This window comes from Heliangelus exortis, chromosome 8 (genome assembly GCF_036169615.1).
Source record: "Heliangelus exortis chromosome 8, bHelExo1.hap1, whole genome shotgun sequence".
Classification (NCBI taxonomy): Eukaryota; Metazoa; Chordata; class Aves; order Apodiformes; family Trochilidae; genus Heliangelus; species Heliangelus exortis.
The window spans coordinates 5,706,327-5,723,971 of record NC_092429.1 but is presented as its reverse complement, the minus strand read 5'-3'; the positions used below and the strand labels follow the sequence as shown (position 1 = coordinate 5,723,971).

General features: G+C 40.8%; 2 protein-coding genes across 3 annotated transcripts in view; one reads left to right on the top strand and one right to left on the bottom strand.

Annotated features, from left to right (window-relative positions):
* SCP2 (sterol carrier protein 2) overlaps positions 1–17,645 on the top strand; it is a 104,263-nt gene that overhangs the window by 73,125 nt on the left and 13,493 nt on the right. The window lies entirely within an intron of this gene.
* SLC1A7 (solute carrier family 1 member 7) overlaps positions 1–17,645 on the bottom strand; it is a 47,267-nt gene that overhangs the window by 17,198 nt on the left and 12,424 nt on the right. For both annotated transcript variants that reach the window (XM_071750102.1, XM_071750103.1), the window contains exons 3-5: positions 14,010–14,225; positions 3,717–3,759; positions 2,614–2,833 (exon numbers count right to left, since the gene is read on the bottom strand). In XM_071750102.1, the coding sequence (XP_071606203.1) occupies positions 2,614–2,833; positions 3,717–3,759; positions 14,010–14,225 (479 nt within the window). The remainder of the gene's footprint in view (positions 1–2,613; positions 2,834–3,716; positions 3,760–14,009; positions 14,226–17,645) is intronic.

Here is a 17,645-nt window from a genome sequence, read left to right as displayed (position 1 = left end):
GTGGGCTTGTAAGCATGTTAGTAATCATTGAAGCTGGAACTGCTAGGTCAGAAAAAAAATACCTTTTAATTAAGCTGGTTGCTCATTTTTTGTAATAGGACATTAAATACAGTTCAGCTCTTCTAGCCTGGTCAGTGGTAGTTTCTACAATTTGATCTTGGCTTCTAATTCTCTATAGTGCCAAAAAGATGAAATGCCTTCTTTTTCATTTTACAGGAGTTAGTGAAATTTGCTCTTTAAAGCACTGTCCTACCAAAGCATGTGGCTGGTGGTGAGGACAGCCCCAGACTGGGGCCTTCTGTCTGCAGCCCTGCTGTGTCAAGTTCCATTTCAGTACAAACATTTTTCTTGTAAAGAATAAATAATGCATGTTCCTCCAGGAATAAAAAACAATCAGATGCCTCAGTGCTCAGCCAGTTGGGATAATCTCTAACAGAAGCTCCTGCCTGCTGTGTGAGAAGAGGTAATACAGGCAGTCACAGCACCCAGGCTTTTCATGGGTCTTGACCTCACACTCTGCCTGTCAAATGTTGCCCATTTTGGTGCATGCCTGGCACTGGAGTCCAGTCATTCATGCACAGGATTTATTCCTGGGCTGAGATTACTAAATCATTCATCTCCCACTTCAGGAAAAGGAAAAGACAGTTAACTCATGTTTAAGTTCTTGTCCCTTTATGCTATTTTGATGCTGTTAAAGGAGTTTAAAGAACCTGTAGTAAGACCCCATATCCACCCTAATGCTGCTTTTCTACACTGAAATGGTGTAAAAATACCTTTCTGCAATTAGGAATCAGACAAAGTGAGCAAAACTGCTGGAAAGTGCCAAGGCCTGCATACTTTTTTTTGGCAATAAATACAAACTTTAGAAGGATGCTCTTCTTTCTTACAGATTCAAGCAAAAAAGTCTTGTTTCATGGCTTCCATTTTTTGCAGAAAGCTGAAGACAGTGATAATGAGTGGCTGCATCTTTTGTTCAAAGCAACAGTCTGGAATAGTCCCCAGTAGATGACAAGTTTTGAGGGTTTAAGATCTCAGGTTTATTCACAGGCTAATCCAGCAGAGCTGACCCAGCAGCTGGAGCTATGCATGGCAGTGCTGGCAGCAGAGTTTCTGTACATCAGCCAGGAAGAAAACAGCTCCCAGCTTCCATCTCTTGAGCCCCAGCAAGACTTAGGGGCATGGTAAAAGCAATACATTCAGTTTTGGGAAAACAATGAATGATCCTCTGTGCTCAGAAGTATAAAATTGTCCTTGATCCTAATAAGCACACATAATTAATTCCTTTGTATCCAATATTTTTTTGGCTGGAGTAATGTTTGCTGTGACACTGTACTTTGGGAATAGACTATAAAATACAACAAACTGGGGGACAGGCAGATTCCAGCAGCGTTGCATGTGGAATACCACCCTCTGGAGACAAAATTCCAGACTTAATTTTTGACCCCTTGTGCTTTTATGAACCATAATATACTAACTACAGTCAAAATGTTTTATGGACCTACCTCTGCTGACCAGATTGACTTCCAGGAATTAATGTAGCTACAGGAAATTTGATCAGCATTTTCTTGTAAAAATAATCAGAAGTTTACCATTAACTAGGGCACGTTTGTTTAAATTCCTTCTTCCATATCCACAAACACATATGACACCAGTGAATTCCTCTAGCAGGTGAGACAATAAATTAACCAGATAGAAGTTCTTGGAGTCCACTCTGGTAAGGTTCTAGACTGTTTATGTCTATTTGCCATTGCAGGATGGCAAAAATAAAATTAAGATGTTTCAAGCAAAAAGAAGTCTCACAGATCTAAAACTGATAAGACAATAGACCTTTGTAGGTCACTTATTTGTGATATCACTGAATTGTGTGTTTATTTAGGCACCTGACAGTTATATTCTACTCTAACAAAGTGGTAAAATGTGACTAAGATTGGGCAAGAACAACAGACAGTGGCGATTCCAGGGCTAAGGTAATTTTCTACCTAGTAGGGTGAGTTTTAGGAAAGGAGTTGGTCTGGGAGCAGCTTCAGGGATGGAGAGCTTGGGGTATCCCAACCTGACACCTCCCAAACCAAGAGGAGTATGAGAAGTGCTTTATTTCTGTAATAGAACACCTGAAACTCTCTGCATTAGAATTGTACTAAATTCTTCAGATTTAGAAGGAAAATCTGCTATAGAATAGTTTATTTCAGAATTTCTTGAAATCTTCTCTGGGGTTTCTGCTTGTTGACAGAGAATGAAACAGAATATTGACAGGGTCTGACTTCATACTGTAATTCTTACCTCCTCTGAGCACACTGGATTGGTCTTTCTTACACTCAGGGAAAAACAGTTCATAAATAAAAGCTCAAAGTAATCCAGAAAAAAAATAAACACAAAGAATGTAAATGCTTGCACAGAAAATAGAGCTGCATGGGAAAAAATCATTAAGGATGTTGAAGATTTATCTTTGAAAGGTTGAGAGAAACATTCCATACTAGGCTTGTCTTTTCCTCACAGTTTAGAGAGAAGCAGTTAAAAAAAAAGATGAATCAAGAAACCAAACAACCCAAACCCTATTTTTTTCTCTTAAATGGATACTCAGATGATTAAAACCCAAACATATCTGAGACCTACCCATTGTGGCAGAGAATATCACAATCCCCAGCACGTTCATGCCATCACTCGTGCCAGGTTCTGACTTATAAATCACTTCAGGAGGAGGAGTGATATCCAAGGCAAAATTCTGGACATTGGATCCATTCTCATCCTGAACTCCATATATGATAATGCGATGAGTTGCACTTTCAGATGATGCTTTGTTAGATTTAATGATGGGAATGCTCTTGGTGCGATACTGAAAGAAAACAAAGCAGATTTTATTATAGTTTCCCAGCAGGAAGTGATAACTTAATGAGACCTCCTAAGTGCTCTGTTTCAACAGGGCTGCATATTAAAGGGACAAGCATGAAAAGAAGAATGACAGCTCCTGTCCCTATGCTGCTAAAATCTATAAAACCAGTGGGATTTATGGAAAAGCATAACAAAATCAGAGTTTCCCATATTCAGACCTTTGTGCAGCAAACTCTTTTTCTCCTGATAGAGCTACTTCCCTAGAAGACACAATCAGGAATGACTCTCTAGAGGTTTTGAGTGCCCTTCTCTTTATCTCACAAGAGATAAGGTTTCCATGAAATATTTCCCCAGGTGAAATAAATATAGCCATGCCTCTTGCTGACTCAGAACTTTCAGATGTAGTTTTCTGGCCAAATTCCAATCTGAGTAATTAGATTCTTCCCAAATACATTATTTTGTTGCTTTAATTTGATATGGTATTTGTGTCTTCCTTTGCATGGTGTTACTGGGTGCTCTTAAAGAGATTCCAGCTACTCTGAGTCTGCAGTCCTGGGGTAACAGAAACCATGTTCCAGGCACACCAGCATCAATTCTTCTGCTTCCCTGCAGCACCTTTCCCAAAAGATCAGCCTTAGGTGGAGCTGACATGGGTGTGCCTGTCTATTCTTTGTCACACTGTGCACTTTATGCTTGTTTGTTTGCCCTCAGATACCAACTGCTGAGGCTAATGGAGAGGAACTCAAAAATTCCTAAATGCTGGAGGTGCTAACAGTGTCTGAAGCAACATGCAATGTCTGTATCTGGATTCTGTTTTACAAAAATCATGTTTTATGTGATGCTGGCTCATCTCTTCCCTCTGTGGTAAAAGGAATATAGCCACTTACCTGCTTGAATGTGGCCTCAACAAGATTGGCTGGAAACATGTTCCTAAAAATGAACAAATAAAAGAATAATTTCTATGCAACTGAAAACAATTTCTGTTTACTGTGGTTTGGGTCTCCCTACTCATGCCATAGAGCTGCACCTTGCTGAGCAGGGCTCAACAGACTGACAATTCCTCAGAATTAAAGTTTTGGGACTTGCTTCTAAAAACCTGGAGTGAAACCTGGGAGTTCTAGTGTCAGTTTCTGGATCTGCCACAGTCTCCATCTTGTTACTGGGGTAACATAATTGCTAACTGAGGAGAAGAATATTCCTTTATTTCATATTTTGTCTTTCCTACTTTGATAATGAGCTGTTCAAGACCATATTAGTGTTCAGGGATGTACTCCTGAGGTGCAGGTGCTTTAATCTACTTTAGATTTCTAAATACTCATTTGCTGTAGATCCTCCTGATACACTTTCATAACTAAAATTATAAGTGGTGTAGACTTTGCAGCAGTTTAGTCAAGAACAATTTTCTTTTTAAATGGAGGATTCCATTCCTCATTATAAAAATTGAGATTAGAGCTGCACAGTTTCTGCTAAATTTTACTTTAATATGGTTCCCAAGGCTTTAGAAGAAGAATCTGGGCTGAGGCCAACAGTTTCATCTTTACTCACAACTGAGTTGCAAAGGAAAAAAATGGCCATAATCTGCAGTGAAACTCATAGATATTTTATTTCAATAAAATCTAGATCTCTAAATCTTTTCTGACTTTCTGCTAATTTATAAGTTCTGTTTGAGCTGAATTACTGCTTTGCAGAAAGACATCCAACTCTAATTTGAAATGGAGAGCACACCCTCTGCAGGCTTCAAAGAGGAATCATAATACAGTTGAGCAAAAAAGCTAAAAAAATTTTATCTTTCTGTGCAGCATTTAGGAATCAAGATTTGTGTGATGATTCTAATAGGTTTCTTTTCAGAACTGATTTATTTTCAGCCCAAAGTTCTGAACCTATGGGCAGAAGAGAGTAAAACCAGTGCATAAATTTATGCAAGGAGAAACTGCTTTAGAGCCCTAGGTGGTGAAAAAAGCTTTGGCCATAAAGAGTCATCAAATGGTTTGGGCTGGAAGGGATGTTTAAAGGTTATCAAGGTTTGGTTAAGCTACTGCAGTGCCTTTATACAAACTTCCATGTGACTGAAGTGATGTAGCTTAAGCCACTTGGGCACTGATATGCTTAGCAATGAGCATCTGCAACCATTGTAAGCAGTGCCACCAACAGAGCTGTCACCTCAGTAGTGACAGCACAAAGCATTGGGTTATCTCTGCAAATTGTCCATGAAAACCATGATTGCCTGGTTCAAGTGTCAAATCTGTAGCCAAAGCAAGACAGAGAGCACAGCCAGCTGGGCATCACTTCCCTACCACCTGCAGACACAGCCTCCTGCCCGAGCCCTGGGGGCTTGGCTGACACAGGGGACAAACTGGAGAGCAGCTGGATGGAGCTGGACCTGGGAAGATGGAGAGGATATTTATAGGAGGGGGAGAACTGGCAGTTTCAGCTTTATTATCCCTCAAAAGGGAATTCTGCTCCCAGATTGTTAAAAACTTCATTAGTACTGAATTGCCTTAGTTTTGTGATTTGAGATGGATGGAAGGTGCTGCAGGAGTGCACAGTGGGAGTGTGATGATTGTGCTCTGACCTGCTGAGTGAATGAAAATTATTCTGAAAGCAGAGATCCACACTGAGGATTCCTGCACAGCTCTGAGTATGAATGCCATGTATGAGCCACAGCTTTACAACGAAATATAAATATAATTGCTGGTGATTTCTGCTTTCTCCCTTAGTTTTGTAGTCCTAATTAGTAGAATTAGGAATAAATTAAGAGTGCTCGAGAAAGGAAATATCATATGGTTAGTAGCTAGATTAAATGTTAGACAAATTTGTGGAGGATTAAAGCATTATGTTTCTTTATAATTCTTTATCCTGCAGGAATTACAACTACCCACTTAATACTGGATGCTGGAATTCTCCCAATATTTTTTAATATATTATGCACTGTGATCCAGTCTTTGAGACTAGCCTTACCAAAGTTACACAATTTATCTAGTGAAGGGCTGACCTGAATGTGTTTGCCAGAGCTTCGGCTTATTTTTTATTTTAAGCTGGTTTACTTGGATTGAAAAAATCCAGTATTAGCCAAAATTTTGGTTTGTTAATTAAAAACATTCAAGAGAGCAATTTGTGGATGAGAACTCTAAAGAATGAGAAGCAAGTAACAAAATGTCACCTAGGGCAGGGGGAAGACTGGAGGTGTTTGTTAGTTCAGCCAGGCCTCTCCAGAAACACTTGAGACATTCTCAAATTCAGGGGTTGGTTTTGTTGGATGTTGATATTTCCAGCCATGAGCTGGATGTTTGGCAGGGGTGTCCTGGGAATGTTGCAGAACAAGAAGCTCTAGGGAGAGTGGCAGTGAGGTATTTATTTGACTTTTTACCACTGAACTGGGATGAGGAAGGCTGTTGGGATCCTCCCCACTGCCAACCAGCCTGGGAAGCAGCCCTCCTGTGGGTCTGTGTCCCACAAAATGATCTTTGGAGGGTGCAAGCTGGGACAGGAGCTTCAGTCTGGCACACAATCCAGACACTTGCATTAGCCCCAAATACTACAAAACTAATGGGAGGGTGTTGCAGCCTGTCCACCTCTCTGTGCTGCACACCTGTCTTCCAGGCAACCAGATTGGACCCTGCAGATCTCTATTAATTTTCCTACAATTTTGGGCTTGGTACAGATCTACCCACGTGGATGTGGTATCAAGTGAGGCTCTCCTTTCTCAGAACAGGCACTGTGTTTGACACAGACATATACTGAGTTAAAGACACTGTCAGTACTTAGAAAATAATAATTTAAGCTGAGCTACTCACTGCTGTCACCACCTATGAATGCTCTTGTGTTTATGCAGTTAAGACAGCTCAGCAGATAAAGGACTTCTAGCTTGTCAGAATTACTTTCAGGTTGCTTACAAGATACAAGACACAAAATAATAATACAGGAACCTTAAAGTGATCTGGGACTCATTTCTCTAGTACAAGCAACATCGCCTCCAACCTCAGTGGGACAATTCAGCATTCTTGGAAAAGATAATTTCACCTAATAATAGGGAGTTAAATACAGTGAATAACATTGAGACTGGTGTGGAACACAGATAAATTTAGGTCTAAGACAAGGATGTGATTGTAAAACATAATGAGACATATGGTTTCTGGTTACACAAAAAAATTAAGATCTTAATATTGTCTGCCCCAAGGAAGAACATTTCCCAGCATATGTTCTGCTTCAGGAATTCTGCCAGACAGGGCAGGAGTGTTCAGCCCAGGCTAAAAGAGTGAACGTGGTTCAGTCTTCAGTATCAGCTCAGTGAACCTTCGACAGCCCCTGAGTTACTGAGCCACTTCTGGCACAGCTTGCCTGGCCCACATTTGCTGTGACAACAGCTTAATCACACCAGTGACCTACTAAACACCTGCCTTGACTACACCCTGCTGTGATGTACAGCCTGGTTCATCCTACCAGCAAGTTTAGGAGGCCTTTCCTAATTCTGTATGGGATAAGAGGATTCAGACGTGAGGATGTAGTGAGCTAGAGATGTGTATGTAGGACTGAAGCACCATGTGTTCTGGGACTTAATAGCCATTGAATTTGTAGAAAATCCTGAGGACTTGTATGAAGTATTCACAGTATTCTAAGAAACAAATCTGAGGGTGCAGCTTCCTGTTGCACCTGGGACTCAATTGCACTTTATCACTGCCAAAAATGGGAAGACCTATTTCCTTCACCATTGTCTCCCAGCAATTAACCTACCAATTAACACAATTCTTTCATTTTTGCTCTCCTAGTATTCTATTTTTTGAGGAAGCTGAATTGTGTTAGGACGCCATTTTCACCTCAGGCTGTGCCTTGGTGCTGCCCTCAGGATGTGGGAGCCCTCTTGCCCTCTTCAGAAGGTTGTTGGCTCTGAGAACTCCAGCAGTGGTACAAATATCAGCACTGTTAAGCTGTTGTATTGCTCCTGCCATTAATCAAACTGTCCCCAGAACATGAGCCTGCAACTATTGGGACAGCCTGATGGCTGCTGGGTAACTTCTATTAGAAACAATGGGCCAGATTCTGGTTGCAGTTCTACTCCTGAATATCTGAAATACTCTAAATCCTGACAACAACATCTGTTAACTCAAAGCATTCAGCTTTTGAAGATCTTCTCAAAAAGAAATCAGGCCAGCAGCTCTAAGAGCAGCCACAGGTATGGCAGATGTCCTTCCCTTGACTCAGAGCTCCCATTCCTTCTGGGCCACTCTGTGCTCTGCAGCAGCAATCTGGTTTTGCTCTCAGACTCAGATGTTATCAGTACCTAATCCCTGCCACACCAGACAGACTTTGGCTGCAGTCTCCCACGCTGGGGAATTAAAGCCACCAGTCTGGGTTTATCGCTGCATCTGTGGCCTCATAATATTTTATTGGCCTATATTTGCACTGGGCATAAACCAGCTCTGGTCACTCTGCTCTCAGATTTGAATTAATATAGCTGAGCTTCCAAGAACATTATTTTGAGACTGGGTATTTGACAGTGTTCTAATACTTCAGTGTTTGAGATCTTACCCTGTCATTCTATACACCAAGGGAACAGAGTAAAAATGGAGCCTGAGTAGTTTGACACAACAACTGTTTAAGTTTCCAGGTTTTGCAGCTGTGCAGAAGAATGAACAACACTGTGGTTTCTATACTATAGACCAAAGTCCTTCTCAGTGATACCATCTCAATCTCAAAAATTTCTTTGCTTTTGCTGTCTTCTGCATGATTTCATCAGCAGCTGTGTAGACTCCTGAACACTCCACTGTACTACATGAGCCACAAGTCCTGTCCTTTATCATATGGCTAGAGACCTGAAAAACCTTCCTGCTGGTGTCAGTGGGATCCATCAGGGTTTGGATTCCTGAAACCAAGAGCAAAAATTAATTCAGCAACACTGAGCAAATGTCCTATCTCAGGGCCCATAGGGGATGATCTTTCACACCAGTAGTCACCACCACTGCCTCATGACATTTCTCAGTATCAATCTTACTACCTGCCCCTAAAAGAAAAAAAGAAAGGCATTTGCAGAATTAACAAGGCATTTGAATGCTCATTGTTGTGATAAAAGATACTAATGGAATGCAAAAATAATGAATCTGCTTTAAGCCATTTTGTCTTGCTTGTATTTTCTGTGGATCAGAGCAGCACTCAAGCTGTGGAATCATTTTGCCAAAAGTGGACTTTTTATCTACCCTAAGGGTGACTGTTGTGTGGCCTTTCAGTTCTAGCAAGGGATCTGGAGGGTGAATCTCCTTACCCTGCTTCTTCTGAAAGAAGAGGTTCTGACACAGGCCCCTGGAGCTATGGCTTTCTAAGAAAATCATTATTTGCAGAGGAGAAACAATTAGACATCTTACAAAGACTGAATCATATCAAAGGTAGCATGTCGAGCCCCATTCATTTCCAGTATGGTTCCAGCAAGGCAAAGTTATTTTATAAAAAGTGTATACACTTGAAGATGTCCAGGGCAACTGGGAGGAAGATGGATGATTTATTCTCCTTTAGGGTTGAAACTTTCTAATGTAGTTTTAACTCTGGGCCTCCATGTACCTTCTCCCTCTGTGACCAAGTCCTCCTGACCAGAGAGCAGAAAATGCTTCGTAGTCCAACTCCCCAGCATTGCTTTCATCCTAGAATTGTCTTTTTTTCCTTGTTGGCTTCCCCTTGTGCCAAATAGGAACCACACATTTGGGGACTTCAGAGTCCTTTGTAAATACAGGAGGTCTGGGTTCTGTGCAGCTTGAACTGCTTAAAAATGAACCTCATTGGTTTTGTGAAATAAAAGAAAATTGGCAATCTGAGTAAAAATCATACTTTGCCATAGGGGACAGATAAATACTTGGATCATAGTACACAGTGGCTTTTGGCAAAAGATACATGAATGTAGGGCAAAGTTATTTAAAAAAACTTTTTCATAGTTTATATCCTGGATCATTTAATGCTGTCTTACATAGTGTGTTTATATGCAACTCAGTCTTCAGTGGTGAACTTTTAGAAGTGTGATTTCTGGTTCTGCACAGCCTGGGCTTCTTCCAAACTATAGCAGATACTACGTTTCTCCTGCCCTATTTTCAAGAAACACAATTTCTATAAAATAGAATATAGCCCTTAGCTTGAAAAGAGGGGAAGGAAATTATTCTAAAGACTGCTCAGGATTCCCATGAAAACATAAATCCTCTACACTGTCCAAATCCTCTTCTAACTATTAATGGCATTAAAAAAACCCCTCTCTTGGTTAAGCCAGATTGAGTTTCCCAGTCCCTGCTATTCAATTGGATGCATTCCTGAATATTCAGTGGTAAAATGCTCTGACTTGTCCTTCCAGTAAACTTCAGAAATGTACAATTTTCTGTGTCATGGGTTAAGGCATGATTTGCTCCTGACTGTATTCACTGAACTTTTTTATTTGGGGCTTTTGAACTGAACCAGCTTATGTTGTCATAGTGAGACTTGAGAATGACTTCAAATGTGTGTGAACCCTGCACTTGCTGGTCCCCACATGCATTAAAAATTCCTATAAAACAGGAGGGTGAACCCCAGTCTGGTTGGGATTTCTTTCCTTATGTGAATGTTCATACTGTTTGCTTGGGTTTTGTTTTGTTTTGTTTTTTTAATCTCATCAGCCATATTCTTTTTCCCTTGGTGACAAAAGCAAGTAGAATGATTTAAGTTGCAACAAGATTTACCCTTCTAAATCAAAAGTATTTTGATAATGGGAGCAGAATGTGGTGGAAATATTATCTGCTAATGTAAACAATGTGGTCCTGAGTAGTGTATCTTGCTTGACAAATGTTCATCCCCAAATTATAGGCATTGTCAGGTGAATGTGTGCTGCATAATTAACAAACCTAATATTTAAATTTAATGCTACTCCAGTAAGTGTGTCCCATTTTATCCTTTTGAAAGTCTGAACTATTTAAGGCCAAAGCATCACTGAAGATTTTAGGTATAACTGAGTGTTGAAAACACTTCTATGATGCTGCATTCAGTGGCTTCTCCTGCCAGATTGAATCCAGGAGGAAATCAGTAGTGACAGATGCACACCCCCAGATCTTATCCCAAGTCTCTTGGGGTTCCCATTAGAAAGGAAGTCTTCCAAATATTTCTGTTTTGCATGGCAAGAATGGTTAACATGTGGATACAGTTTCTGAAGCATGAAATTCAATATGGTGATAAGATTACAGATGTCCTGCTTGATGTGAGGCTTAGATCCATTTCTGAATTATGCACTACAGTGTCACTGCTATGTCCTAATCAAGTTATATGCACTGGAGGTTTTATTGCTGTTTGGTTTGTTTTGTTTTTTTACATAACAGACAAATAGACAGAGGAAGCATCATCTGCAAAATAATGCAGAATAATAAGGTGATTATTGATTCATGTTCCAGGTATTTAGGATGACTATGAGGCTCTGTAGCAATTCTCCATGTCATTTATTGCTAAGTCAGTACAGTCTTTAATTTCTGATTAAAACCACTTCTAAAAGCAAAATCTTTGCCAGAACTTCCAGAAATTCAATTTCTAGCAATACCCTCCTTGCCAGAAATTCTAGACATGACAATGTCATATATAACATCACAAGAAATAATAATACACTTCATCATTTCAAACTGGCTTCAAATTTGAAATCAATGAGGGTAAATATCTGTATCACCGTGCCAAGATCCATGCTTTTTAAATAAAGCCCACAATCATGTCACATATATAATCTCTCCCCTCATGCATTTAGCATTCTTCGTTTGCAGAATGCCAGATGTTTCCTGTGTAAACTTCTGTGCACACATGCAATTGATAAATTGAGAGGAAATTAATGAATTGAGGAGATAAGCCAATCTGGGCCTAAAAAAGATGTTCTCCAGCTGTGAATGGAAGTGATTTATCATTGAGCTAAAGGATCAGCTTTTCTAGCTCAAACCAGCAGATACATCATTACATTTAATCCAGACTTCCACACAGATATTTAGGAGTTCTGCAGTTGACTTCAGCAGAGCCAGGATTTCACCCATAGTGTTTGCCTAGGCTGAAAGCCCATTCTCTACAGTTGTGTTATTTATTTACTTAGTAAATGTGGTTATTGCTGTAGTGGAGGAATAAAAACCATCAGTTTGTGCACTCAGGGCAGAAAGACTGCAGCTGTGATTGCTGCTTAGCATGGCAAAAGGAGAGACTTTTATTCTCTCTTTTTAAGCCTGGGTAATTGAGAGCAGCTCATCAGTTGGTCTGACACCTGCCCAAACCAGGGAAGACTTCAGGGTTTTGCAGAATAAAAACTGCTGCATGGCTGGAAACACAAATACCTGAAACATGCATGCAAGCCATTATAATTTGCTCTGGTAAATGTTTGTAGGAAGTAAAATGATAGGTGATATTTGCAAATGTTTAGACCAGGATATGTTATTTCACTTGCAGTAAGGCTCAGCAAAATAAATCGTTCCCAAACCTCACCACTAAACCTGTGGTGTACAGGGACCAGGCAGGCAGAGATACAGACAGATTGTAACTCAGGTTCCAGTCATACAGACATGAAGTTGTTGTATGCACACATCACACTACAGAACTGAATTTCAATTCTGAATGCCCCAAGTACCCTTCTTCTGCCTCATCTCCATGAACTTGCAAGCTCCAGGTCTCAGAAAGCAACTAAGCTGGTGTGAGGAAGGGGATGGAATCCCTGGCAAGGAAGACCCTTTCCAGAGGCTGCTGTAAGGTCTGTTTTGATGTAACAATGCACCACATGTCTAACTATGCCTTTACTTTTCTGAGACCTTAGAAACAGCTCAGCATGCCTGGAAGGGTTTACAAACACTACCAGTGTGAAGATAAATCACAAGATCACAGCTTTCTTAGATTTCCTATTACTCCTTACACTACTCAGGGATTCAAAGCTCCAGTGCCTTGCTCAGTCCCTTCCTCTTGTTGTAGAAATAGTCAGTCTACACAGCAGAAACAGTGATGTGACTTAGCACTGTGCCACAAACACACAGGTGTGGATGCCACTGCAAATACATCACAGCAAAGTCACCGGGGAAATAAAGATGCCATGAAGTGGGAATTTTCCCCTTGCAGATGAAGATGGTGGTTTTGTGGAAAGCTACAAAAGAAAGTGTGCTCAGATGTTTCTCTATGACTGATATAATTTGGCCCATTCTTAGTCAGACATTGATAAATTAGAAAAAGATGTGGGTTTCAGATGGTTTGTCTGCTTGGAGGAGAAAAAAAAATTTTTATAGGCTTTTCATCCCAGTTTCTTCTGATTTGAGGTCCCAGTAACCCTAATTGAAGTATTTGGTGTGCTGATCCCCCATGAGGGTCAGAAACTTGGGTTTTTTGAAAGACAAACTGTGCAGCACTTTTACTTTTAGTAAGTCAAACTCCAAAGAGAAGTCTCTAACATGTTCTAGATACACACTAGGTCTAGGTGGCCCTGCCCAATATGGTGTGAGATCATCAGTCTGAGGAACTACCAAAGAAAGACAAAACTTGGTATTTTTGCATGAGGAAAATAAACCTGAGGCACATGATCTGTACAGTCAGGAAATTCAGCACCTGAAATCTTGAAACAAAGATGGATATTCAGGCAAGGCTACAAAAATGCCATCAGTGCTCTAATAATGCTGCTCAGAAAAAACCAAACCCCCCTTCTGCCAAATAAAGTAAAACAAACAAGAACAAGCCATGAAGCAGAACAAGTAATGTGATAAAAATAAGGAATAAAAAGATCGCAACGGTGGTCTTTCCAGTTGTGTTGTTCATCTGAGAGTTTATGTGAGCAGCTGTAACAGCACTTTTAAGAATTATTTCCTGAAAAATTTGGATTTCAGCTCTTATACCCAAGGTTTTGCCTGTAACAATTGCCTGACCTTAGTTAAATTAAAGTTACATTTTAGTACTGGCTTTGCCTTAGTAGAACACATGTGATTTTGTGGGGGTAAAAAAAAAACAAACCTACCCCAGTATTGGGGTGTACTTCTGACACATTTGGTGGCCATTCATTTAAATTTTACCAGAAACAGCCAGGATAAACATCTGATAACCTGAAAGGAATCCTCTGAATTTTTCTTTTTTCTCAATTTAAACAAATGTTCGTCCTCAGCTTCAGAACTTCTCCTCAGGCCACAGTTCCTCATGCACTTATGTACATAATGCTACCCCCAGAAATCAGAAAGAATGAATGTAGTTACCTGATTAGGTCAAGCAGAGCATCTGCAGAGCTCATGATGGGCTTCCCACCCTCTTCAGTGCTCTCCTTCTGTGCTGCTCCACCAGGATGGATAATGGAGACCATAATTATTCCCACAACCACAGCCACAAATGTTGTCCACAGGTAGTAAGTGACAGTAATGATACCCAATCGACTGGAAGTCTTGGCATCCAGGGCTGCGAGCCCAGACATCAAGCTGCAGAAAGAAAACACATCACATAGAGGATCTTTTGCATAGCATTAATGCAACTGAAAACCTAACTTCCTAATTATTCCAGTCGAATCCTATTGACTGTTCTGTGAGGCTCAGGGGATAGTTTGATGCTACCTACAGGTGTGATGGCTCAGTTCACAGGAGCAATGACAATAATTATACAAGCTTAGGTATGAAACTCCACTCATAATTTTACAGAATCACAGGGTAATCTGGGTCAGAAGGGACCTCTGAAGGAAATCTGTTTAACTCCCATAGTCTTTCCTGCATAAAGCCAGACAAAAACTTTAAAATAAAAAAAGGAGAATAGGAGGAAAATTGTCATATAGTCTATCTTATATCTAAAAGAATGATTTTTGTTATTTTCTAACTCAATACAAAGCACAGTGGGGTTGTGCTTTGCCAGGGGGTACCCTGGGTAGCAGACTGTGTGTACCTCCCCTTGAAGTGGAGTCTCAGGACAGTGTGCAGAGGAAACTCCTTCAGGGGCAGGTGTGGCTGCACAGTGATGGGCAAACAAAATGCTATGGTTGCTTCACCCTTTTCTTTCCCCTTCAGCTCCCTGCCCACCACTGTCAGAAGATGACCAGTAACCATCCTCTTGTATAGCCTGCCTCTCCTGAGCCATGCAGCTCTGCCAAGTGCTTTAGTTCCCACTGACCCTCTGTTACAGGCAAATTAGACAGGGCACTGATGGTTCCTGAACTTGCTTCAAGCTCTTCAGACACAGACTGAACATTTTTCCAAGTGACCAAGGCTGAGGTTTGAGTTTCCAGTGCCACCAGTGTTGTCTGGGGCTCCTGGCTTGTATCAGCAATAGTGTGGCCATCAGGATTAGGGTCAGGATTGCCCTCTAGTATTTGGCAGTGGTGAGGCCACACCTGAAATGCTGTGTTCAGTCTCAGGCCCCTCACTACAAGGACATAGAGGTGCTGGAGCATCTCTCAAGGAAGGGAAAAAAACTGGTGAAGGAGCACAAGTCTTATAAGGAGCAGCTCTGGGAACTGGGGTTGTTTAGCCAGGAGGAAAGAAGGCTGAGGGGAGACCTTATTGCTTCCTACAGCTACCTGAAAGGAGATTGGAGTGAAGTGGATGTTTGTCTCTTCTCCCAGGTAACCAGTGATATGACAAGAGGAACTGTTGCTCCAGGGAAGGTTTGGATTGGCTATTAGGAAACAATTTCTTCATGGAAAGGGTTGTGAGGCACTGGAACAGGCTGCCCAGGGAACTGGTGGAGTCACCATCCCTGGAGGGATTTAAAAGACCTGTAGATGTGGTGCTCAGGGAACATGGTTTAGTGGTGAACTTGGCAGTGTTGGGCTTATGGTTGGACTCAATAATCAATTCCAACCTAAATGATTCTGTGATATAATGAATAATGCTCTGTAAACTCCTCAAAACATACAACTGAGGAAAGCTGCAGATGAAACAAAACACCACATTTACCATTTGGTATGCCCACTGTCTGGCTTTCTCATCAAAACAGAACCATTTATCAGGGTTTTCCTCATAGAGAGACATTTATATTAAGCTGTGCCTCCTTAAATGAAATATCCTTGACCTCTCTCTGCTGAGTAAGGTTGTCTAGAGCCACTGCTAAAGTGCAGCTTAACCTTTATAGTAGATTTAATGAAATCAAATGGGGGGATTTAGTGCTCAGGTTCCTGCTAACCACTAGATTAATTAAGAAAATGTATTGCTTTTCTGCACTGTCAGTCTCTCAGCTAGCATGGGTTTTGTTAACGTGAGAGCAGCATGAGGAAACACTGATTGCACTGAAATATCATTTAGAAAATGAGCACCTCAGTAACTCTTACGATTTTAATCATTGTTCTTCCTTCTCTTTTATTATTGCATTTGATAAAAACTCCACCTTTCTGTGTGTCTGCAAAGCACCACGTACAAACACAGCACTAGATATAAAAATATAGGAGCAGCAACAAGAGTCAGTTCCTTGGCATTTCCTTTGGATGGGTTCATGTGGAAGAGTATATTCTAAAACATCATTTTGATAAAGCAGTTGAGGCAAACATTTATTTCCAATTAATGTGTCAGGTTTTTGTAAAACAACCTCAATGTTGTTACTAGATTTCCAGGAATGATCCCTTCTCACAGACCATCTACCCATTGGTTTGGAGGCCTTACTGCTGACCAGCAGGTCTGTAACTTGTAGGTAGGACAATATGCAGAGTGATTACTTGGAGAGGGCCCTACCAAGGAGACAAACAGCCCACATCTTTTCTTGGCACTGCCCAGAAGCCACCACCACCATGGTAAAGCCACACTTTTCTGTTGTTCTTGGTGCCACTGCACTCTATTTCTTTTACAGAACAACAGGGAGATGAGCCCTGCACATAGCACTTCACCTGTCTTGATTCTTCACCTGAGAAGTATGTCCAGGACCATTTACAGACAAAAAAATCCTAATTAAATATGGCCAGTGGTTCATGTGCCTTTGGGAGTGCTACCTCAACCTTAAGCCATTGGGCCATTAGATCTGGGAGGATGCTGTGAAGTTAGAATCTAATCATATATTGGCTCTTAGGTGACAAATCCTGAGGGGGCTAATAATGAGATTGCTCTGTCTTGGGGATATTCATTAACAAGATCATCATCTGTAATGAGATTATCCTGTCACCAGATAAAGTCATGCTCAGTTCATGCTGTGATAAGGAAGTCCTCAAAAGTAATTAACTATGGAGGTGCAACAGGGGTAACTGGTGTGACAGAAGCCTGAATGAAAGGCTGGGCTCAACCCAAGCCCTGTGCTTTTCATGGCCTGCACTGCTCAGTTCTAAGAAGGACCCAGGGAAAGCAATTATCCAGAGGCTGTGCAGTAACATAGGTCATGGAATTTTTAGGGAATTGTTCAGAATGATTTTCAGGAAGAAATGCTGGTATGAGAAAGTAATCACTCACTACTTTTTTAAACCATTACTTATGAACTATTTTTCATTTCGTTTTTTATGTTTGATGTCAGAGAACAGGACAGATAAGAGGCAGGTTGATTCCCACAGATAGTACACAAAGCAATACAGTTACACCACAGGAGTTTCTCACCACTCATCTCTAGAGCTCTAACATTCCCATAATGTAACCAAAGAATGACAAGTAAAAGGACTTTTCTTATTTCCTAGGGAATACAGCAGTCAGAGGGAATAAGCTTCCAGATGGTTTAACTTAAGATCTCTGTATCATATTCAAGTTTCTCCTTTAAATCTGATTTTCATCAGACTCTCTGGGCTTCATAAAAACTTCCCCAAAAGAGTCCCAAGCTGCTTCTAAAACTGCACAAAGATGTTTCCATGCTATCCAGTACTAGAGTTTTGTGGAACACAATGGAATGAATTTGGCATTCCATAGAAAAGGGATTCTTGTCAAGCTTGAGAATCTGGTTAGGCT